The sequence below is a fragment of the Protopterus annectens genome, chromosome 10.part0, assembly GCF_019279795.1.
Source record: "Protopterus annectens isolate FY-2018-M chromosome 10.part0, PAN1.0, whole genome shotgun sequence".
In the NCBI taxonomy this organism is placed as follows: domain Eukaryota; kingdom Metazoa; phylum Chordata; order Ceratodontiformes; family Protopteridae; genus Protopterus; species Protopterus annectens.
The window spans coordinates 28,619,577-28,643,357 of NC_056744.1; the positions used below are offsets into that span (position 1 = coordinate 28,619,577).

The 23,781-nt window shown below is 43.3% G+C and overlaps 1 protein-coding gene across 1 annotated transcript in view; it reads right to left on the reverse strand.

Annotated features, from left to right (window-relative positions):
* The window catches only part of LOC122812918 (SAP30 binding protein), a 1,615,174-nt gene that overhangs the window by 1,426,447 nt on the left and 164,946 nt on the right, over positions 1-23,781 (reverse strand). The window contains exon 3 of the mRNA XM_044084976.1: positions 16,257-16,399. Within this exon, the coding sequence (XP_043940911.1) occupies positions 16,257-16,399 (143 nt within the window). The remainder of the gene's footprint in view (positions 1-16,256; positions 16,400-23,781) is intronic.

Consider the following 23,781-nt stretch of genomic DNA (forward strand, 5'->3'; position numbering starts at 1 on the left):
TCTGTCCCAAATTTAAAATCTTTTCCATTTACTAGAATATACCTTCTTAGTAGATGGCTTCTGAAAGGCTAAGATAATATTCTTCACTGGAGAGGGAAGCCTGAACTGGAAAAGGATCACTGTAATTGGAGGAACCATGCAATAAGACGCAGAGACTGGAGGTCAGGAAGAGGGAGCCCTCAAGAGTGGTAAATGAGATCTGGGGTGGGATCCAACATCCAGGGAGGATATTTCAGATGAGACCAAAGCCTGACGAGCCCAAGGGGGGGAATGAGGATGAGAGGAGTCTTCAAGGCGACTGGCTTTCTGCAAATTTTTGGGAATGAGTGGAGGTGGTGGGTAAGCATATAGAAGTCCCGATGGCCAATCATGAACCAGAGTGTTCCTGGGTGACCCCCCTATCAGGGGGATCAGGGCAAAGTAATTGCTGCATTTGTGGTTGACTGTGGAGGCAAAAGATCGTAGCAAGGTAGACCCCAACGGTCAAATATCCGACATGCCACTGACGAATACAGGGACCAGTTGAGAGGACTCAGGATAGATCTGCTGAGTTTTTCGGCCAACACATTGGAACTGCCGGGGATGTGCATTGCAAGAAGAAAGTGCCTGGAAGACATTGCCCATTCCCACACTCTCATGGATTCTCTGTACAGGGGGTAAGACCACGTTCCCCCCTGCTTGTTGATGTACCAGACAACCGCCATGTTGTCCCTTTGAACTGCCATAGTCCTGAGATGGAGGCACTCCTGAAAGGCTTGCAATGTTAGGAGGACTGCTCTCATCTCCAGGAGGTTTATGTGCAATTTGGTCCCCAACCCCAACCCAACAGGGAGGCATCCGTGGTCACAGTGGCCTTGGGCTGGGGAAGACAAAAGGGTCTGCCTAGAATCAGATCCTCAGTTTAAGGTCACCATGAAAGGTGCTTTCTGCACACCTGAGAGATCCTGATGGTCATGAACATGGGGTGAACCAGAGCAGACCACTGAACTGCCGGAGTCTGGCAAGAGGCACTAACTGGATGGCAGCCGCTATTGACCCTAATGTCCGCAAGATTAAGTGAGCTGTGGGACCTGGTCCCGAGTGACGATCTCCACGAACAGGAAGTGCTGCAGTCTCGGACACAGTGTCCAGAAGAGCCCCAATAAACACTAAGTTCTGACACACAGAAAGATTGGATTTGGGCAGATTTACTGTGATGCCAAGATCCTGAAAGAGGTTGAGGGTATAGTTGGTGGCCATTGGAAGTTGATGCCTCAAGGTGGCTGAGAAGAGACAATTGTCCAGGTATGGAAAGACCTGGAATCCTTACACCCAGAGATGAGCTGCCAATATTGCCATACACTTGCTAAACACCTGGGGGGCTGTGGTGAGTCCAAAGAGTAGGGCTCTGAATTGGTAATGCTTGGCCCCTAACAGAAACTGCAAGCATCTCCTGGAGCATCTGTTGATTTTAATAGGATAGTACATGTCCCTGAGATCCAATGAGCACATCCAGTCAATCCTTGCACAAAAGAGGCAGAATGGACTGAACAGTGACCATCATGAACTTTGACTTCTTGACCAACAAGGTTCAGTTTGTTGAGTTCCATAATGGGATGCAGGTCCCCGGTCATTTTTGACACCAAAAAGAAGCAAGAGTAAATTCTGGACCCACCTTGTCCTGTTGGGACCTCTTGGATCGCTCTTTTTAGAAGAAAGTCTTGGACCTCGAGATGGGCCAACTCCCTTTGGCTGGGTGGAACGTCCAGGAGAGATTTTTGGATTGGAGGGGGCTGAAGAAAGGGAATGAAGAACCCCCTGGAAATAATCCAACACCCACTGATTTGAGGGGATACTTGTCCAGGCTAGTGGGTGAAAGGAGAGCTGTCCCTCAAATGCCTCCAGGGCAGGACAGCCGGGCAGCTCCTCAAGAGTGCTGAGTGGGCTTCTCTGAGAAAGGTTCGCGGGAGTCCTGGTTCTGTGGACCCCCTCTGCCTCTGTGGCAGTGTCTGCCATTGAATCCCCTACCCCCAGCAAGTAGACGAGGATTCCTGTGAAGCATCCTGGAAGGAGAACTGAGTCCTGCAGAACCAATGTTTCTTACTACCCCCTCTAATTCTTGGAAAAGGACAGTTGGGGAGTAGAGAACCTGATCCCCACTGCGGACAGTGTCTTCCCCTCCTGCTCACTACGGGTCAATGTCTCTTTGAAGGAGAAACCAAACAAGGTTGACCCAAAGGGCGCATTTGGGAAAGATGCCTTAAAGGGCTCCGCAAAGGCAAAACCAGGCATGCCATCTATCTAATGGCAATGCCTGTGCCCGTTGCTTGAGAGGTGGCCTCCGCCACATTGGAGTTCAACCTCATTGAAGCATTAGCCAGAGAAGTTAGTGTTGATAGCTTCAGAGACACCAACTTGAGACTGTCCGGAGGCAGTATCTCTGAAAGGGAGGTGGTGAGTTCAGACATCAAATTCCTTAAAAGCTAGGTAAAATGTGCCATGTAGTTCGTTGCTCTCAGTCTGAATGTAGCGGAGGCAAGCACTCACTTTCCAAAACAATCAATCACTCGAGACTCCCTATTTGAGTGATGGACTGTGGAGCTCTGTTCGGCCAGCTCCTTCTTAGTAACTGTGGCCACCATGATGGCATCAAAGGGGATGCCCTTACTCCAAAAGGTCTTATCCTTGAAGGGACTAAGAAATTTATCAGCCTTTATGGGGACTGGTTCCATTGTGTCTGGCTCCTTCCATGCCCTGTCAGCAACGAGTTCCATGAGCTTGTCGGCAGGGGGGGTACACCTAGGGAGAAGATTCCTCTGAAGACGGGGTGGGGGAAGACCAACCACCTCTTTGTTTGAGAATTTCAAGGATGGCCCCAAAGGACACTTCTTCAGTCAGACATCTGAGGGACCCATCTACCTCCTCGAAATCCATGTCCTCAGTGAGGGACTCTCTAGTAGAGTCCAAGTGCCTCCTCTTGCACGTCCTCTTCTGAGGAGGCTCCTCCATGGTGGGCTCTGGGGAGGACTCTGAAGAGTCAGGGACCCCGAGCGGGATTAATGCACAACTGAAGGCACTTACAGGAGGGCTGACCTTGGAAGGATGATGAAGCCTCGCTGCGCGAAGTCGAGAGTGACTAGGGAGGACCTAGAGATGAAGGAGAGGAAACCGCCCAGCTGGAGAACTTCCTGTCTACCGCCTAGAATGCAGATGGACTGGATGAGGCCCCTCCTCTCCTATGGCTGCAGCCACCCGGGAAGGAAGGAGGGACCCCGACAGCACAGTCTCCAGATGATATTGACCCCAAGCTATCCAGTGTGGAGGCCCGCAAGGAGAGAGAATGGTCTGAAAACTCTGGGCCCGACCACACCGCTTGGAACCAGTACAGACCATGTGGGGCCAAGGTACAGCACGTTCCAAGGGTAGCAGAACAGAGCCCACCAGGAACCCTGACGGTGTCGGAAAGGGAAGGATACCAAACATTGTAGGCCTCTCACAGGGAATGCTCTGATCTTGGCGATCCAAACCTGGAAGAGTCGGAAGAGGAGAATGAAATCCCACGGATGGAGAAGGTCCCATAGGCAACTGGGCAGAAGATGGTAACAAGCCCAACTCGATTTGGATCTTGAGGAAACTCCTCATCATCCTATCCATATCTGTGGGAAACAAACTTCTGGAAGACCTGGACAGAAGAATGTCCTGACCTTGCCAGAGAACCTGTCATTCCTCTGCGATCTCAGGAGGTAGACCGCCTCCTATGCCTTGGATCCGAGCTTCAAGACCTTGAGGAGGAACTACCAATGTTCAGATCAGACAGCATCGCCGGATCTGAAGGCCTAAACAGAGCCGATGCTTTAGTTAGTGCCGTAGATGCATCCGACAGATGGGTGCTTCAACAAAGTATCAGTTTAAGGTTGTGCATACACTACAAAGTATTAGTTTAAGGATGTGCACACTTATGCAACCAGCGTATTGTATGTTTTTTTAAAGGTGGGAAATGTTTTGAAATTATCTATCGTGGTCTCATTTTTTATATAACAAAAACCTGGCATTTTAACAGGGATGTGCAAGCTTTTTATATCCACTGTACATCCTCAAACATAAGCTATACACATTTTTATATATTTTACAAAGCCATTTTTTCTACTTTATGTATTTGCAAAGATCACTGTTATGGTAATGCGGTGCCAACATTAACCATTTTCTTCTACTGTATTATTTTAGAATGAATATTCACTTTTGTATTACATAAATCCAAAATGTTACAATCAGTATGAAAAAACTCTTAAAACATTGATAAAGAAACATTTAGTCTCTTCACTATTTTCAATAAAATGTATTCTAGATTATTACTGTTTGCCACTGGTACTTTTTTGCTCCCAGGAATGAGACTAGCTATCAGTGATTGCTTGACATTGCCCTTCCTATAACCCTGGTCTGTTCCTAACAGAAGGTATAGGGACATCTCCCACTTGGCTGTCTATAGACCAAACAAGATACGCTGTCAATCTGAATGACAACTGCAGTTTGCAGAAAACATGGAACACCTGAAAAATTAGGATAACAGTCATCACCAGAATGCTGATGTGCAGATTGGCTTCTATCTGTAACCAAGCACCTAGTATTTTCTGCCCTTGACGATGTTCCCATTACCCTAAGGTAGTAGTGTCCATGGCAACAGCCACTGATGGGATGAAAATCTGGAATGGTTGCCCAGATTAAAATCTGAAGTGTGAAGCACCATTCTAATGCCTTAGAAACCTTTATCTTCAGGGACATGGGTTTTATTAACTGAGACCACTCTACCTTCAGAGTCTGTTTTAGAATCTTCATGCAGAACTTGTTAAGAGGGACCACGCAGACAGTGGTTGTCATGAGACCCAGTTATAACTCACTAAAAGTAAACATGGAATAGTATGGAGGAAGAACAATGTCTAAAAGAAGATGTGCTTTGCAAGAATTGTCTAAAATGCAGCCAAAAAGGTCATTATCTGTAATCACTCCAAATGAAACTTTGCTATGTTAACAGTAATGCCCAAGGATTGGATGAGAGTCAGTAAAGACTACTTGGAGAAGTACTTTGCCTAAGGTTGGTCTATTTAGGAGCTGGCTGTCCAGATTTGGAAATATTTTCACCAACTGCAGCTTTTGGTTTACTGTAACCACAGACCTACATTTAATACAAGCACACTGAAGGCTGAGATAGAATGGATGTATCCCAGACTGATAATAAATGAAAATCCCCTGGACTCCTTGGCAAATCATAATATGCTGAAAAGTGTCTTGGGATGGCTAAATAGCTCCTTTCCGTCTTCTTCTTGCAGGCAAAGAAGGATGGATTGTGACGTGATCATCCAGAAAGACTGTTAGGGGGTACAAACTTATTTAAGCTGTTCAGATTAAGCATTAACCTCAGGTTTTACAACATTTACAGACCTAAATGAATATGCAGGAATAAACGGATCACTTCTGGTCAGGCTAGGCCTTTAGGTAGGCTCTACTGTTATGACCCTTTCTTGTAGCATTTACTTTCTTGACGTGGAAGTCTGTCAACAGGAAACAGAAACGGAGGGGAGGAGAGGGGGATGGAAAAGGACTTTTTTAACGTCTGCATATTACCATCTAAATCTACTTATTGTACATGAGAGCCAGCCATACATCCAAGTGAAGGGAAACACTCCCAATCTGGAGGTTGTTGGGAATAGTCAAGACACAAGGCCTCAGAAATACGACTGCTGACCCCATGAAGGAAAGCAGCACCATCTGTGCTGTTGCTGACAGTTCTTGCCTGTAAGCTGGCATCTGTTCTGGTAATTTCCACAGTAATGTTAGTTCCTCCCAAACGTAATTTCCTTCTTGCTGATGGCCATGCCAGTACAATAACAAACGAGGACATTTTGTATCCTAGAAAAAATGGAGGAAAGGAAGCTATAATTTCATGCCAACAACTTTAAGGACCTTGTACTACTTTTTTTTTCCCCATGTAATCCAATTTTAACTTAGCTTTTGGTTTATACTTGGTAGATTCACAGTGCACAATAAGGAAGAACAATTAAAAATTCTCTGTAAAATATCCAAGGTACAACCAGAAATGTCAGTTAAGAGCTATTCTGGCATCTGCTGCCATAGGACATCCATCTGCTGAGACATAACTAAACTGCACAGTGATGCATGATATCACAGCTGGCATCTAAGACTAATTTCAGCAAGTCTATCAGGCACTTCCTCCTAAGAATGGGACACTTCATATGCTGCCACCCCCCTGGAAAGTTAATATATGTAGAAGTTAATTTACTGCCCTTAATATGCAAGTACAAAATGCGGACACAACACGTTTCCCAGACTTGTCACGTTCTGGGCTCCTTACTGGGAAAGGACAGCAGGACTTTGAGGAGCAGAAGTCTTTTTAAGGGCAGGCAGAGCAGCAACAAGACAGTCTACCGTGGGAGTCTCCAACAAGCAAGTCCAATCCTTGGGAGGCAGCAGAATTTTGTCCTCCCTGCTTGGAACAGATGCAACAATGCCAGGTCATCCCTATGCAGTTCTGACTACAAGACATGTTTATTCTGTCTACAGGAGAGATTACCAAAAAGAAAAGTGGACGGGGCCAAACCCCATCTTGCATGATACATCTTGGACAATGTGGAGCTTGTGGGCCATTCCATACTCTGCATCATTATTCCAGGACATAACCAAAACTGGGTTAATGTGTAGAGTGGTGGGGGGAATTTACATGGTGTTCATGGTCAGTATCTGCTGTCTGGGACTGTAATAAGGGATCAAAAGTGTTTCTACTTCCAACAAGGGTTCCTATCTGATGTCAGGCAGGACTTCTTCCAGGATGAGAAGCATGAGTGATCCACATGCACATTGCTAATCCTGCAAACTAGTCTGAGAGAAGGACGAGCTGCCAAAGAAATGCACAAAAAAAAAAGCCTGATCAAAGCTTTGGTAGACAGTTACAGGCACCAAAAGAAGCAAATGCAGAAATATTTACACTGTCAACTTTGAACATTGCTATTGACTTAACACACAGAGTATTTATTTTTAAAATTTGTTTACTGGGGTAGAACATTGATCAAACAATGACCATTTACAGGCTCAGCTCGGATTACATCATAACGTAACAAAACAATGTAAAATACACAAAAAACAATGGTTTACATTTATGAGTAAGCATAGCCAATCTGACAACTGAAATACACACAGATCTCACAAACCAAATATATTTATATAACTGGAATAGAAAAAGGGGAAAAGATCTTAAGTGAAAGTAGTAGTGGAGATTTAAGTAGTAGTAGCTAGGTTAGAAAACCTAACAGAATATGGTTAATAGGGTTAAGGGCACTGATTAAATTACCTGAAATCAAAGCCAACAAAGAAAGGGATGGGCCTAAGCTCAGCCCAGATTGCAAAGCCCCAGTCAATGTGACACAAGGAGTAGAGGTCCATTGTTAAGAAACACAAGGCCTATGGCTAAAAAGCAAGCCCAGTTTTCACTGGCAATGGCTCTGGCATTGAGCCAGTGGCCCTGACACTGAAAGCATCAGTGTCAAAGTAACTGGCACTGAACACATCACAGACACAGAGGGTGTCGACACCTGAAGCAAGACCCACAACCAACAATAATGCATATGTTGACTTTGATGCTGCAGGTTTGTGACTAGCCTTAAGGGAAATGGCACAAAAAAGGACCAACAAGTAGACCTACAACAAAAGGGCAGAAAAAGGTGAGCAGAGATGAAATGTCTCTATATGTCCTGCAACCGGAAGCAGAAAAGGCAAAAAAAGTACAGTTGTGTACACTTACCATAAATGTAGATGTTCAAGTGTATTCACTGTTGCAGTCATTACATTAGGGTTATCTGCTTGTAGGTAGCCCTCAGTCGGCCTAATTAACAAAGTCTTGGGTCCTGCGTCAGTTGCTGTCCCGTCTTCCATGACGTCAGGTCATCAGGGGTATAAAACATGCAGCCAACGCCATTAGATCAGTTTTTCTTCCCCAGATGTCAGGAGCCCCCCTAATGGGAAGCAATTAAATATAAAATTACAATGATATACCTCCAACAAAAAAGAAAATACACCAAAAAAGCTTTTAAGCATAGTAAAGGAAAGTAGAGGTATAGCCAAAAGAAGTTAGGGGGCTGGAGGGAGGGTAACCAGGACTGCAACAGTGAATACACTCGAACATCTACATTTATGGTAAGTGTACACAACTGTACTATGTTCTTCGTGTTTCACTGTTGCAGTCATTACATTTGGGTAGATTCCCAAAGCTACGGTTCGGAGGAGGAATTTAGATAGCATTAGGACCAGCTATAAAGCCCTGCAAGACTGCAGTGGCAAAGCCAGCTCTGGATTTAGAGAAAATTGGCAAATGATAATGCTTGGTGTAAGTATGTACAGAACTCCAGGTAGCAGCTTCTAGGATGTCCCTGGTAGGGACACCGCTGAAAAAGGCTGTAGAGGTAGATGCAGCCCTGGTGGAGTGAGGTCTGATCCCCTGGGGGATAGGTTTTCCATGGTGCTTATAGCAGAAATTAATGCAATGGCCTAACCATTTAGAAATGGTTTGCTTTGAAATAGCCTTCCCCTCTGCCCCTGCAGCAAATGCCACAAGCAGTTGTTCAGATTTCCTTTGAGGTTTAGTCCTGTCCAAGTAGAATCTAAGTTGTCTGTGCACATATAAGGAATGCTTTATACATTCCAATTTGTTCTGTGGATTGAGAAAGAAGGTTGGCAAATGAATGGACTGATTAAGAGCCACACTGGATACCACCTTGGGCATGAAGGAAGGATTGGTTCTGAATGACACCCTGTCCACATGAAAGATGATGAAAGGCTCCACTGCCACAAGGGCCTGTAATTCAGATACCCTTCTAGCTGAAGTGATTGCTAACAGAAAAGCTGTTTTCCAAGAAAGAAATTTTAAGTCTGCAATTGCAGCTGGCTCGAAAGGAGGTAGCGCGAGTTTCTCCAAAACAAAGTTAAGGTCCCAGGCTGGGGTTGGAGCTCTCCTGGATGGTCTCAAATTTTTGGCCCCTCTGAGGAACTGCTTGAGCAGTGGATGAGAGAAGAGGGGAGGTTCTGTGTTATAATGAGCTGAAATGGCTGAGGCGTGGATTTTAATGGAGGAAAAAGACAAGCCCTTGTGAAGCATCTCAGTTAAGTATTGCAAAATCTGAGGTAAATTGGGCGCTGCTGTGCTCATCCCTTGAGATTGGTTCCAGGCACAAAATCTTTTCCATTTTTCAGCATAAGATTTTCTAGTACAAGGACTCCTTGCCTCTAAAATGATATCCAAAGGTTTAATGAGGGATGGTAAAGGAGAGATTATGTAATTAGCCAGACTGCAAGGTTCAGTGTAAGAAGCTGAGAGTGCAGAATCTGGTTCTCCTGCTGAGACAACAGTGAAGGGGTTTGAGGCAGGTGCTATGTGGGTAACCATGACACACTGCGCAGGAGGGGGTACCAGTGTTGGTGTGGCCAGTCTGGAGCAATCAAAATCATCCTTGGTTTGTCCTGTTTGATTTTTAGTAGTACTTTGGAGAGCACAGGCAGAGTGGGGAAGGCATAGACTGATAGGTTTTTCCAGCTGAAGGACAGAGCATCCACTTTCCAGGCTTGCTTGTGGGGAGTCCTTGTGCAAAATTTGTCCAATTGGTAGTTCTGGGGAGAGGCAAACAGGTCAATACCTGGGCTCCCCCATTTGCTTGTCAACATGTTGAAAATCCTTGGCTCCATTTTCCATTCGTGTGGGTCCATGAGGTTTCTGCTTAGTCCGTCTGCCAGTGTATTTAATTTTCCTGGCAGAAATTGAGCTTGTAGGTACACTTGGGAGCTCAAGGCTGTGTTCCACAATGCCATGGCGAATCTGCAGAGGGGGTAAGAATGTGTACCCCCCTGCTTATGTACCACATAACAATGGTGGTGTCCGTCTTTACCATTAGTTGTCCTGGAAGAATGTGGTACTTGAAGGCTGTCCGAGCATTCTGTACACCTAATATTTCTTTCTGATTGATGTGCAGGTGCATTTAATTTGGGTTCCATTTGCCCTGAATGCACTTCCCTGCCAGGTGAGCCACCCATGCATAGTCTGATCCATCTGTTGTTAGGGTTTGGGCGGCAGGGGGTGGTGTGAAAGGTAGTCCCCTTATTTTGGTGGCAGGCCTCTGCCCACCAAAGGAACTCTAGGCATAGGCAAGGTATGATAGGAATTATTGCTTCTAGATCCAGAGAATGTTGACACCATAGGCTTTTTAGATACCACTGTAGCTTCCTCATATGCAGTCTTGCATATGGAATTAGAAGAATGCAGGAGGCCATGAACCCCAAGGTTTGCAGTATTTGTCTTGTAGATAGCAGGGTTTTTAGGGTTTTTGTGGCCACTTGTTTGAAGTAGGTTGTCAAATGAATTTCTCTGGTGTGAGGTAAGCCACCTGGGAAGCTGTATTCAAGCTTGTTCCCAGGAATATAATTTGTTGACAAGGTACCAGGTGTGATTTCTTTTTGTTTATGGTGTACCCCAGACAAGTTAGAACCCTTTGTACAAAGGCCAGATGGCTCAAAAGTATGTCCTGACTTTCTGCCTGAATTAGACAATCGTCCAGGTATGGGTATATTTGAATATTTCTTTGCCTGCAAAATGCAATAACTGGAACTAGGTTCTTTGTGAATACCCTGGGTGCAGTAGATAAGCCAAAGGGCAGTGCAGAGAACTGATAGTGCGTGTAGCCTGCTTTGAAGCGTGGGTATCTTCTGCAAGATTCCCTGACTGGGATGTGCAGGTATGTTTCTTTTAAATCTGGTGTTGCCAACCAGGCATCTTTGCCTAGCATAGGAAGTAATTAGTGAAGAGTCAGCATCTTGAATTTTGGAATCTCCAAAAAAGGTGTTTAGAGTAGACAGGTCCAGGACAGGATGCCATGAATTGTCTTTTCTGGGTACCAGGAAAAGTCTCGAAACCTTGTCCCTTTTCCTCTTCTGGTACCAGTTGAATAGCCCCCATGCTTAAGAGAGAAAGTACTTGTTTTTGGGACTCTGCCCACTGATTTGTGGGTAAGTCCAGCCACCCGCTTGGTGTTGGCAACGTGTGGAAGTGAAATCTGTATCCCTGGGACACTATATTTAAAACCCATTTGGCCTGGGTAATGATTTCCCAGTTCTTTGCATGAAGAGCAATCTTTCCCCCCAAAGGGGCAGTCAGTTGATAAGTGCTGGGAAATTTTAAAAGGAAGTCACTGAGACAGTTTACCATATGGGGGGAGTCTAATTACTCCCAGATTTAGAAATGGAGGCCCCCACTGCTTAGTCCTGTGTGTTCCCTGGGAATGAAACCTGGGGTTTTTGCTGTGTCTGGGTTTGGCTTGAGAAGACCTGGAAGGGGCTGGAAAGGACCAATTCTTAGAGGGCCAGTGCCTACTAAATCTAGGAGGCTGAACTTGTAAGAAATCTTTAACAGTTTGCATAGATTTAGCTTTATCTTCCATCTTTTTAAGAACTTCCTCAGCCTTGTTGCCAAACAGGTGGTCCTGATTTAAGGGAGTATCCAACAATTTAGCTTTAACATGATCAGGCAAAGATTGCTCCTTAAGCCAATCATGCCTTCTGAGCACAGACCCAGTAACAGCAGCCTGCAAGAGGCCTCTAAAGAATCAAAACCACATTGCAAAGTATGTTTTCCAACTTGTTCAGCAGAATGCATTAAATCCTGTAATTCTTTATTTTCCACACAGTCTGGAATCAACATCATTTTCTGTTTAAGCAACCCAATAACATGTTGCTGATACGTTAACATATGAAACTAGCAGTTTAAAGCTCTAATGGCCAAGGTTGCAGAAGTATAAACCTTCTTACCCCATCTATCCAGCGCCCTGGAGTCTCTATCAGACGGGGTAGGATTTTTAGCAGTAGAAGCCTTAATGCCCTTGGGCCCCTGTGAACCAGTCTCTGGATCAGCAATAGGATTTTTAAAAAGGAACTTGTGTGACTCAGAGACACTGTAGTATCTGTCAGGTTTTCTGGGGGCAGGAGGCAAGGAATCAGGGGCAAAACTAGATTCCAAAAAATCATCATCAACAATGTCTAGTACAGGAGGAATAGCTAAAGGCCTATGCTGAGGTAGGAGTAAGAAATCCCTAAGCCTCTTTTCTGAATCAGAAAAATCCTGGCTTTCCCAGTGGAAATGCTCCCTTAAGGTATGTAAGGTTTCCCCAAAAGAAAAATCCTCTAGAGGGTAAGCAGAGGGAATTGAGTCCTCTGCATCAGAATCCTCATAAGTAGATAAGGGCAAATTCAGATCATCAGAAGAATCAGAAAAAACAGAATCCTGGTCAGAAGATTCATAAACAACTTCAGTCCTAGGCCTCTTGGGGGGGGGGGTGTTGGCTACCCCGGATTAGAGCTATTAGATCTTCAGCCATTCTTATCATTTGTTTTTTAGGCATAGAGGCCTGAACATGTGGCATGGTTCAAGACTTAGGCCTAAGTGAAGAAGGAGGCATCGGTTTAATATGCAAGTCCGTAGGCCTGAATACACCGTCAGAAGCCTGTGCCTGCACAGCGGCTCTGGACCCATCCAAGGTAGAGACATCCGCGGGTTCCATAGTTGAAGCATCTTGTGGTATACCGGACTCTGAATGGGTCTCAGTAGAGGCCTGCAAATCAGAAGTAGCAGGTAGCAGGGGCTGTGAAAGCGCATCACTGAGTACCGGCGAACTGGCAACTGGCTTAGGAGAAGCCTCGTCGGCAGTTTTGGAACTCGGCGGCCTGTCTCTGTCTTTATCTTTGTGTTTTTTTTGAATCCCGGTAGTCGGATGGCTAACCGATGACATTTCAGGATAATTAAACAGAGAACCGAAATATTTAGAGGCGAAAATATACCGACGACGGGCAGTGCATTGATTAAATAAAGTACAAAACCGACAGCAAGGTACGTCGTGGTCAGGGCCTAGGCAAGGAATACAGTACAAATGAAAATCTTTATGAGGTATTTGCTTTCCACAAGTAAAGCAATTATTAACTTTTACTGACATCGTTAAGGAGCAAGAAAAAGTTCCCCAATGGGGTACTTAGCTTTAGTTGAAGACTTTGGTTCTGAAACTCGAACACGAAAATTTCAGGAGTCGGCCGACCGGCACTTACGAACTGCTTCTGCTTCGGGCACTGCACGGCAAGAAAGACTGGTGTTAATGGCATCGGCTGCATGTTTTATACCCCTGGCGACCTGACGTCATGGAAGAAGGGACAGCAGCCAACACAGGACCCAAGACTTTGTTAATCAGACAAGACTGAGGGCTACCTGCAAGCAGATAACCCAAATGTAATGACTGCAACAGTGAAACACAAAGAACATCATTTCATGTTCTGCCCTCAGGAAAAGCCCTCATCACCTTCTTGTAATCTATGCCCAGTGATACATCAGATGCATAAAGAATTCAAGGAACTGGTAGACAGTGGCCAGAAGTGTAGAATTCTTCTAAATCCTACATCAAACATGAATAGGTACTACTTTATTGCACCAATAATCACAGGCAACCTGAAAACCCTCCAAAAAAGTGATGGTACATAAAGAAAAAAAATACTCTGCACTAGTTTCTAGCTTTTTTTAATACCCTAACAGTATAAACACCCTTAAAGACACCACCTCTATCAATATGATGCATTTCAATTCCTTCTTTCTTCATCCATCTCAGAATTTCAGTCCTTCTCCATCTACGTTTGGAATTGAGAGACTTTGGTTTGGTCATAAAGGCAGAAAGTTTCAACCTCAGGACTCTAGTACCCACTTTGGTGGCTGACACAGATATGTCTTTGGACTGTCTAACTATCATACTCTTTCTACTTAAATCAGTTTGGTGATAAGTTTCACATTGTTTCTTTCAAATGTTCCTCTCCAAACAAAGTACAAAGCTTTATCTACAAAAAGACTCTTGTCCATGGTTAGCACAGCGCCGCTAACCACCTCTAAATAGACCTAAAGCACAGAACAATCACAAAAACTCAAATCATCATCATCCATCCCCTTTTTCATTCATTTCCTACATAAGGTCAGGTGTTTTATAAACTGATGCCACCTCCCTCTATTCAATGCCACTCTCCTGCCTTCTACAACACTCATGCCTGACTGTTGCAGGTCTTCTCTCACACAATCCATTGGCCTCTTTGCCTTCTTTACCAGACTGTTTTCTGTTTTTCTGCACATGCCCCCAAACCACCATAATCTGTTTTCTATGACCTTTTCTGCAATTTGAGATACTTTGGCATCTGCGCTATGTCCTCATTTCTTTGTCTGTCCCATAGTGTGCACCCTACCACTTGATTTCATCTCAATTACCTCTAGCTTCTTCTACTGTTCTGCCTTTACTGCCCAAGTTTCTGTACCATACAGCAGTACTGGTCACACCATAGTTTTCTACACCTTACTTTTCATCTTCTTTGGCATTCATCTGTCATAAAACAGACCTGACACACACTGCCAGTTAGCTGCAGCCCCCCTGATTCTAGCTATGACCTCCTCATTCAGACTTTCCTTCTCCTCAATCACCCCTCCCAAATACTTGAAGCTGTTAACCTTTTACACTATTTTCCCTTCAATCTGAATTCCCATCTTCTACTAATTTATCCCATTTGCTGCCATTACAACCGTCTTATCTGTACTCAGTTTCATCCTATGTGCCTTCAGTTTTTGTATCCCATTCCCCTATACTTTGCTGTAGTTCTTGCTCAGAGTCTGCCTGTAATTCTATATCATCTGCATACAGCAAATTTGTTGATCTGTCCTCTCCGACCAATTTGCTAATGTAGTTCATCATCAGTATATGAACAGCAGTGAGCTCAGAGTTGAACCCTGATGCACACCCACACCCACTCCCACTGAGAACATCTCTGTGAGACTGAACACTGTTCATACTTGAGTTACTCACTGGGTTCTTGTACATAGCTTGCACTAATTCTACTAATGTGTGTGGGACTTCAAACCACCTCAGGACTGCCCAAATAAGCTTTCTTGGGACCTTGCCATATGTTTTCTCAAAGTATAGGGATGCCCAGTTAGGCTTTTTCCTCATCTCTAGCTTCTTTTCAACTATCTGTCTCACTGCAAAAATCAGGTCAGTTGTGCTGCACCCTAATCTGAATCCAAACTGTTCATCTCCAATCTCAGAAAGGGGGGGATAGAAAGTTTTATATTAAAGAAAACTAACATTTACCACAAGCGGAGGAGGAGACTGCAATAAACAGCAAAATGCCATTCTCGAACAAATACAGCAGAAAAAATAGCAGAGAAACTGCAAAGCAAAAATATGTAAACAGACGAGAAAGACTCATCAAAATTAATACTGAGGCCTGAGGAGAGTTGACTAGAAAAGTCAAAAGAAGCAAAAAATTAATAGTTGTCTGATCTGAATTGATCAGAAAAACATGATGCAAGGCTGAAACAAAAAAAATAGTAGAAGGCTATCCAATTACAAAGAATTTCCACAAAACAAGGATTAGGAATAACATAAAGCTTTGGTTTATGTTATCTCTGATGTGAGTTGGTCAATAGGCAAAAGAAATCTGGAAAAGAGAACAGGGTGTACAAAATTAAGAGTAAAAGGGAGTGAAAAGTAAACTGGGAGAGATTTAGATGTACAGCTGACAAAGTCTGGGGTTTCAGTCATATTGTGCATGAAGATGGATACCACACAGATGCTATTGCAGGGGGTTATACCTGTGCATACAGTACTTAATATCAATATCACTCAGGTCACTACAAATGTAGGGAAAAGGAAAGCAACTCAGGCTGTATATAGTTAAAAGCCACACTTCAAGATCGACAATTACACTGCTTTTTAAAGTTACCCCAAAAATAAATAAATAAATAATCACAAAGTCCACAAATACTGGAAACTCAAAATATTCAGATTCCTGCGATCTACACCAATACAAAGAATTTCACAAAACTGCCACCACAACTGACTCATCGGGCAAACTAAAAACAAGTAAAGCAAGATCATCTGAGCAAATAAATAAACCATATATCTTACTTCCTTAAGGAAATCACAACCACTTGTTTGAAGGGCATTCATACCAGTGTTGAATGTGGTTACTAGATGTTAATTTAAATCTATTACGTCAGTGCTTACCACACAATAAAAATGTGAATGAATGAATGAATAAGTAAATAAAATTATAACTCAAAACAGAGCAAAATTCAAAGCTCCCAGGACATTTTCTGCTAGTTCCAGTCAAAAGCAATGAATGCTTCTTTGTACCTCATTTCATATTGCACTCACCGATGCCTTGCTGCTTGCATCATCCTCCTCTTCATCTTCCTCTTGATAGTAGTCCTCCTCATAATCATCGTCTAGTCTATCTCCATCTTGTCTATTAACATCATCCTCTCCATAACTTGCCGATACCAGTCCCCCTTTCTCTCCTGTAAAATAAATAAAACAAAATAAATAAACAAATCCATCCTACTACTTTCCAAGGCAAATGCATAAAATTATTTCCCAAATTCACTAATCAGTATGTTGAAATAGCACCGATACGGTATGAAGTGTACTAGGAAAGCATGGAATGCAAAATCCTGTTCCTCATTAACATTTTAGTTAGGAAACAAACATATTTCTTTGAGACAGTTACTCGGGCTATAGATAAGGGAAAGGAGGTACACACGGCTTACTTTGACCTTGCTAAAGCGTTTGACACCATTCCCCATTCAGGTATTATTGATAAGCTCACCAACCTGGGCATACACCCATACGTCACAAGATGGATCGCAAACTGGCTCTCAGACAGATCCCATAAAGTAAGAGTAGTGGGATCTATGTCCGAATCCAGACCAGTAACGAGTGGTGTGCCTCAGGGCTCTGTCCCAGGGCCCCTCCTGTTTGGCATATACTTCTCAGAAGTACAGGCAAGCACAGAAGGGCTGTGGCTGACTAAGTTTGTGGACGACTGCAAACTGGGTGTTATAACAGAGTCTCCGGCCGACATGGAAATCCTCCAGAAGGGCCTAAATGAGACTGATGCATGGTGTCAAAGCCATGGTCTCAAACTAAATGCAAAAAAATGCGTAGTAATCCCCTTTGGAAAAAACAGAGTACCCGCAAACTACAACATAGGAGGTAATCCCCTGAAATCTGAAGAAAAAATAAGGGATCTAGGGAACAAAGTAGACAGTCAGCTTTTCTTTGATAACCATGTTGCTAAAGTGGTTAGAAAATCCTTCTATGTGACCCATCTGATCACAAAAGGGTTCGCATCAAGATCTAAGGATGTAATGGTGCCCCTCTACTCTTCCCTCATCAGACCCATTACTGAGTACAATGCACCAATTGGAATGTACCTGGCTAGGCATTCCAGCAGCTGGAGAGACCACAGAGGTAGCTAACCAACAGGATTATTGGCCTCAAACAGTTGCCCTATGCAGCACGATTGAAAAAGCTAAGACTGTTCTCTGTTGCATACCGCTTTCTCAAAGGCGATCTCTGTCTAACGTACAGAGCCATGTCCTACCCAGAATTGTTGAACATGCTCCATCTTAGCAAAACCAAATCTACTCGAGCTACACGCTCTAGGGATATAAACCTCAACACAACAATGAATAGAACATGCTGGAGGGAATTCCCTTCGCAGAGACTTCCCTTACTATGGAACAGGGTCCCGATCTACATAAGACAGAGCCCCTCACTATCACTCTTCAAGAGGAACCTTGATGAGTGGATGGGTAACAGAAAGTTCACACCGGGGATCACACCAACAGCACTACTAGATAGGGGCCAAGGGTACTAGCTGCTAGTACAAGGGTCTATGGAAATACTAAAGGGGCGGTGAATACCGCACAATGTGGCTGGGCTAATACATGCCTTCAGGCAGATAGCCCAGTACCAACCTATGAATCTATATTTTACACTGTTTAACACTATGCCTTAACTTCTTCAGACAACTTCTCGTCTTTTTTTACACTCATTCACTTTAGCCCATATATTTGGAAGGTTTCAAGGTAATCCTTTTCTTCTGCCTAACTTTACTACTGATGAAAGTTAGAAACAATTTTTAAACAGCAAAAATACAATACAATACAGCCGACCTAGTCTGCTTTTTTTTTTGACAAGCTAAAATGTCCAAAATCAAGTTAGGTACTCACCATAAAGGAACTAGACACACAGTTTTTTATCATCATTTGAATAACTCACTTCCAACAATAATACTCGGATAGCCAACAGGCAGGCAACAAGATCAATTATTCCCAAAATGAAAGTCACAAGACTACAACAAAAGGTTAATAAATACAAAAGTAATAAAAAAAATAAACAGGAAGAGGTAAGCATTATGAAGGAAGACCATGCAAACACACTTGTCGGATAAGCTAAACGTAGGGCTATTAACAGAGAAACTGCAAAAAGCTCATCACTAAGGAAGCCCAAGTAGAAGACAAGCTAAAAAACAAGACTATGCATTAGCTATATCAGCAGAGTTTCAAAGCCACATTTGAAAGGAGAGAGATGAAGTCCTTATTGCATAAGTGACCTCTCTCCCCTTTACATCCACTCTTATCAAGACTAATCAACTACAGAATCCAACTATGGGAGTGCTACCCAACAAGTAAGCATTAACAGCATCTCTAGCAGTACTCTTAGGTATGGGGTGAAGGTCAGAGAAAAAAATAGACATGTAACGGTGGATTACCACACCTTATAACTATACAGTGCAATGAAAAAGTATTTGTCCCCTTCCTGTTTTAAATTTTTGGATGTATGTCACACTTAAATGTTTCAGATAATAAAATAAATTTAAACATTAGACAAATATTAGACAAAGATAACCCAAGTAAACCCATAATGCAGTTTTTAAGTGATGATTTTATTTATTAAGGAAAAAACTATCCAAACCCTACATGGCCCTATGTGAAAAAGTAACTGCCCCCCTTGTTAAATCATGAAGTAACTGTGGTTAACCACATTTTTGGGAAGGCAGAGTTCAATTTCACTAGCCACACCCAGGCATGATTACTGCCAGACCTGTTGAATCAAGAGATCACTTAAATAGAACCTGTCAGACAAACTGAACTAGGCCAAAAGATCCCAAAAAGGAAAACAATATGCCGCGATCTAAAGAAATTCCGGAACAGATGAGAAACAAAGTAATTGACATCTATCAGTCTGGAAAAGGCTACAAAGCCATTTCTAAAGCTTTGGGACTCCAGCAAACCATGGTGAGAGCTATTATCCACAAATGGATAAAACATGGAACAGTGGTGACCTTCCCAGGAGTGGCCGGCCTACAAAATTTACCCCAAGAGCGCAGCGACAACTCATCCAAGAGGTCACAAAAGAACCCAGAACAACATCTAAAGAACTGCAGGCCTCACTTGCCTCAGTTAAGGTCAGTGTTCATGACTCAACCATAAGAAAGAGATTGGGCAAAAATGCACATGTGGCAGAGTTCCAAGGCGAAAACCACCGCTGACCAGAAAGAACATAAAGGCTCAACTCACTTTTGCCACAAAACATCTTGCTGATCCCCAAAGACTTTTGGGAAAATATTCTGTGGACTGACTAAACAAAAGTTTAACTTTTTGGGCGGTGTGCGTCCCTTTACATCTGGTGTAAAAGTAACACAGCATTTCAGAAAAAGATCATCATGCCAACAGTCAAACATCATGGTGGTAGTGTGATGGTCTGGGGCTGCTTTGCTGCTTCTGGATCTGGACGACTTGCTGTGATTGATGGAACCATGAATTCTGCTCTCTACCAAAAATACCTGAAGGAGAATGCCCGGCCGTCAGTTTGTGACCTCAAGGTGAAGCGTACTTGGGTTCTGCAGCAGGACAATGATCCAAAACACATCAGCAAGTCCACCTCTAGATGGCTTAAAAAACAAAATGAAGGTTTTGGAGTGGCCTAGTAAAAGTCCAGACTTGAATCCGATTGAGATGCTGTGGAATGACCTTAAAAAGGCGGTTCACGCTTGGAAACCCTCCAATATGGCTGAATTAAAACAAAGAAGAGTGGGCCAAAATTCCTAAGCAGCAATGTGAAAAACTCATTGCCAGTTATCGCAAATGCTTGACTGCAGTTTTTGCTGCTAAGGGTGGCACAACCAGTTATTAGGTTTAGGGGGCAATTACTTTTTCCCATAAGGCCATGTAGGTTTGGCTAGTTGTTTTCCTTAAATAAAATCATCACTTAAAAAACGCATTTTGAGTTTACTTGGGTTATCTTTGTCTAATATTTAATTTTTTTGATGATCTGAATCATTTAAGTGCGACAAACATGCAAAAAATAAGAAATCAGGAATGGGGCAAATACTTTTTCATTGCACTGTAAATGCCAAAGGTAACATAAGCAGATATCAGGCTGCAGCAAAGTGACTCACAATATCTGAAAAAAAGAGTGATTAAGCAATGCAGTGAAGGAGTTTAACACCAAACTTAAAGAAACCTGCAACAATCACTGAATACAATGCCCCCTTTGGCCAGAGACATGCAACAGCTGAAGCGCCAACAGAGATACCTTACTAAAATGATAAAAGGCCTAAACAACATGTCCTACATGGACTGACTCAAAGCCTTGTCACTATACTCAGTACCTTTCACACTGCTAAGAGATGACCTGTGCTTGGCATTCAAAGCATCCTTTAACCAATTACTGATGGAGTTTACTGCACTTGAGCAAGTCAAATGGCATCAGAAATATCCAGTCTACGGAATGGGATCTAAACCTCCTCTTCTACATCAACAGAACAGGATGGAGGGACAGGTACAGCTCGCAGAGGATACAGCTGCTGTGGAACAGACTACCCATCCACATAAAACAAAGCTCATCTCTGTCCATTCTTCAAGCACAATTTAGACTTATGGATGGGAAACAGAAAATATAACCCAAGACTGCTCCTGGTACTACTAATGGACAGAGGCATCTCCTATATGCTTCATCCCATGGATGTGTCCCCTTCACATTATCAATTATTCTCATGAGGGGTTATATATAATTAATGCCATTGGGAAGAGTACAGCTAATATCTAACCAAATGGGATAAGTTCATTTGAGTACGGAAAGTGAAACTGGATAGGCCTAAAAAGGACTGCAAGGGCAGGTAGCCTAGTATGAACCTATATGAAATTCACCGCAAAGAAGGCCAGTAATAAGAAATGAAAGAGTGTAAATCAAAAATAGAGGGCACTAAAAGTCTAAAAAACATATGGCCCTTGTTTCCTGAAACAAAAGTGCAGCCAGTGTGGAAATACACACAAGCAAACAACAACTGAAAAATAATGATCGTAGAAACCTTATGGAAATTAATTCACAGGAAAAAGTTTGTCAAAATATGTGCACTATATATTGCACAAACAGAAGTGAATACAAATAAGAGTACAAGCCAATAGCTTAAAGGAATAAAGCCTTAACTATGGCACAGTGACCCAAGTTCAATTAGTATATAGGGAGCTTGCTGCACAAGTAGGGACAGATAAGCATGCACATCCTGAGAGAAGACAAGGAAGTGATGATAGTGGACAGATCCATCTCAGTCACAGTGGAGGCCATGGCTTAAAGTGATTGCTAATTTGGGTGTGTCTTCTGGCCTGGGAAGTCACAGGCTATGCCTCATTGACAACTCAACCCAAGTGATTCCATGGGAGTGGTTAGGGCTGTGTCCAAACCTAGGCAGAGCTCCTTCCCCTGTTGACAGCAGCGGAGGCTTTCAGTCTCACCTGCAGTACACATGGAGAAGCTCTTCTACTGACAGTGATGGGACAGTGGAAATCCAGTGGTTAAACACCCAAATACTCCAACACAAGGACCCCAAGGAAAAAGCAGTAGGTCGTTTTGGAAAGACAGGGTGGGGAAGTCACAATGCAATAGAGTGCAGGTACAGTCAACAAGCACACAGAGATTGATTTGCACTAAAACATTTATTTTTTGGAAACATCATGACTATGCAGAACTAAAACAAATGTAGTGCAAAGGAAATCAAAGAACGATATTCTAGACTGCTGCATTGTTCAAACATTTCACGTATCAGAAGATGTACACTAAACAAGCCTCCTTTTGCCAAGTCAGCACAGTGGTGTTACAACAAAAAAGGTTAAGAATAAAATGTGTAATTACCACTTAAAAGTAAATCTACCTCTGGATGACTCTAAATGATCACCCAAGCCCAGGACAACGTCTTACTGTGAGGCGAAAACACTACCGCAGCACCACCACCGCAGTTTTGGAAATGGTGCTAGCATGGTCTATAGGGAAAGGGAACAGTTCGTACTACACAGAACCAACTGTACCCCTTTCTCTACATCGATCTGATCTCAGAGTTAAATTTATTAAGCTGCAAGGGGTATGGGGGTACAGGAAGACCACTTGTTTTCTTCTTCAGATGATGATGTATGTTGTTACATGACAAAGATGGGTTTTGGTATGTGCAGGTGCATGTAATGCAAAAATAAGTAAGGTCATTCAATGATGAGGCCATAATTTACTTGTAGCCAATTAAATAATCTCAAGATATGGGGTGTTGGACCCAAATTTAGGATCAGCATTTTTAAGAAAGAACAGGATATGAAGAATGCCTGGGTCCACTTAGTTGGGGCAACAGGAATAAAGAAGAGGGCATTCTATACTTCTGTCCAGTAAATGGCTTGATGGTGACCAACACAGCAAGATAAACAGTCACAAAATTGCATACAAGACTGACCAACAGGCAATTCAGGTAGACTTCCTTGTAGTAAGGAAAGGGCAATGGGGTAGACTGAGCAACTGCAAAGTCAGCCCCAGTGAAACAGACAACCCACAACATAAATCACTGGCTGCCACAATCCGCAGCAAGCAGTGGTCAAAGGCGGCTCTAAACTCAGCACAGGCTAAGCTGAAGACGTGGGTGTTAACTGGAGAGAAAACACAACAGCTTAAGGAATTACTCAGGGCTCTAACACCTCAAGAAGTGGAGGAAATAGGTGGAGTTGAAGAAGAATGGCAGCACCTCAAAACAGCATGTTTGAGGCCTACGGAACAGATATGTGGCCAAAGCAAGTATGTAAATAAGGTTGGAATGCAGAGGTCCAGGGAGTCATCAAAAGAAAGGAGTGCAGAAAAAAGTGGGAGATTGAAAGGATGGACCAGGCTAGGAAGGAAAGAACAGTGGTTGGCTAACAAAAAATGCTGAGAGAGGAGTTGCAGTGGCAAAGAACAAGGCAACAAAGACACTCTATCATATTTTGGAAAGTGGCTCACAGAAGGTGGCATAAACTAACTATATCAAGTTGCAACACAAAAACAGAAAGATAAAGAAAATAGACACCCTTCACGAGGGATGCCAGAAACAACTTGCTCACCAGTCCACAGGATATCAAAGGCAGATGGAATGAGTACTTTTCAGCAGCTTCTGAATGATGAAACCACCACAGAAGCTGTACAGACCCAGTCACAGCCGACAAGGAAAGAAGAAGAGGTGTGTGACATACCCACTCAAGGCCACTAATCAAGGAGCCTGAAACCTCACCATTGACACTGGAGAGGGATGTTCACTTGGAACAAAAAGGAATACAACACCCAGTATTTCCAGAGGCAGCTTTTTGCATCAAGCACAACTTCCCTTAAGAGCATATAGGGAACACACAATGTCTGGGGTATCGGTTTCCCTCTCTGTCCAGATCCCAAATAAGATTTCCCAATGGCACAGCTGTAGGGTTCAGTCCTCAGCCGAGTGTCCAAGCCAAATCCTTCAGCACCCTCTCTGTGAAACTAATGCTTCACGTCCCTGCTCCAAGTAGCTGACACACAAATACTTTGAGATAAGAGTTTATACAACCACACA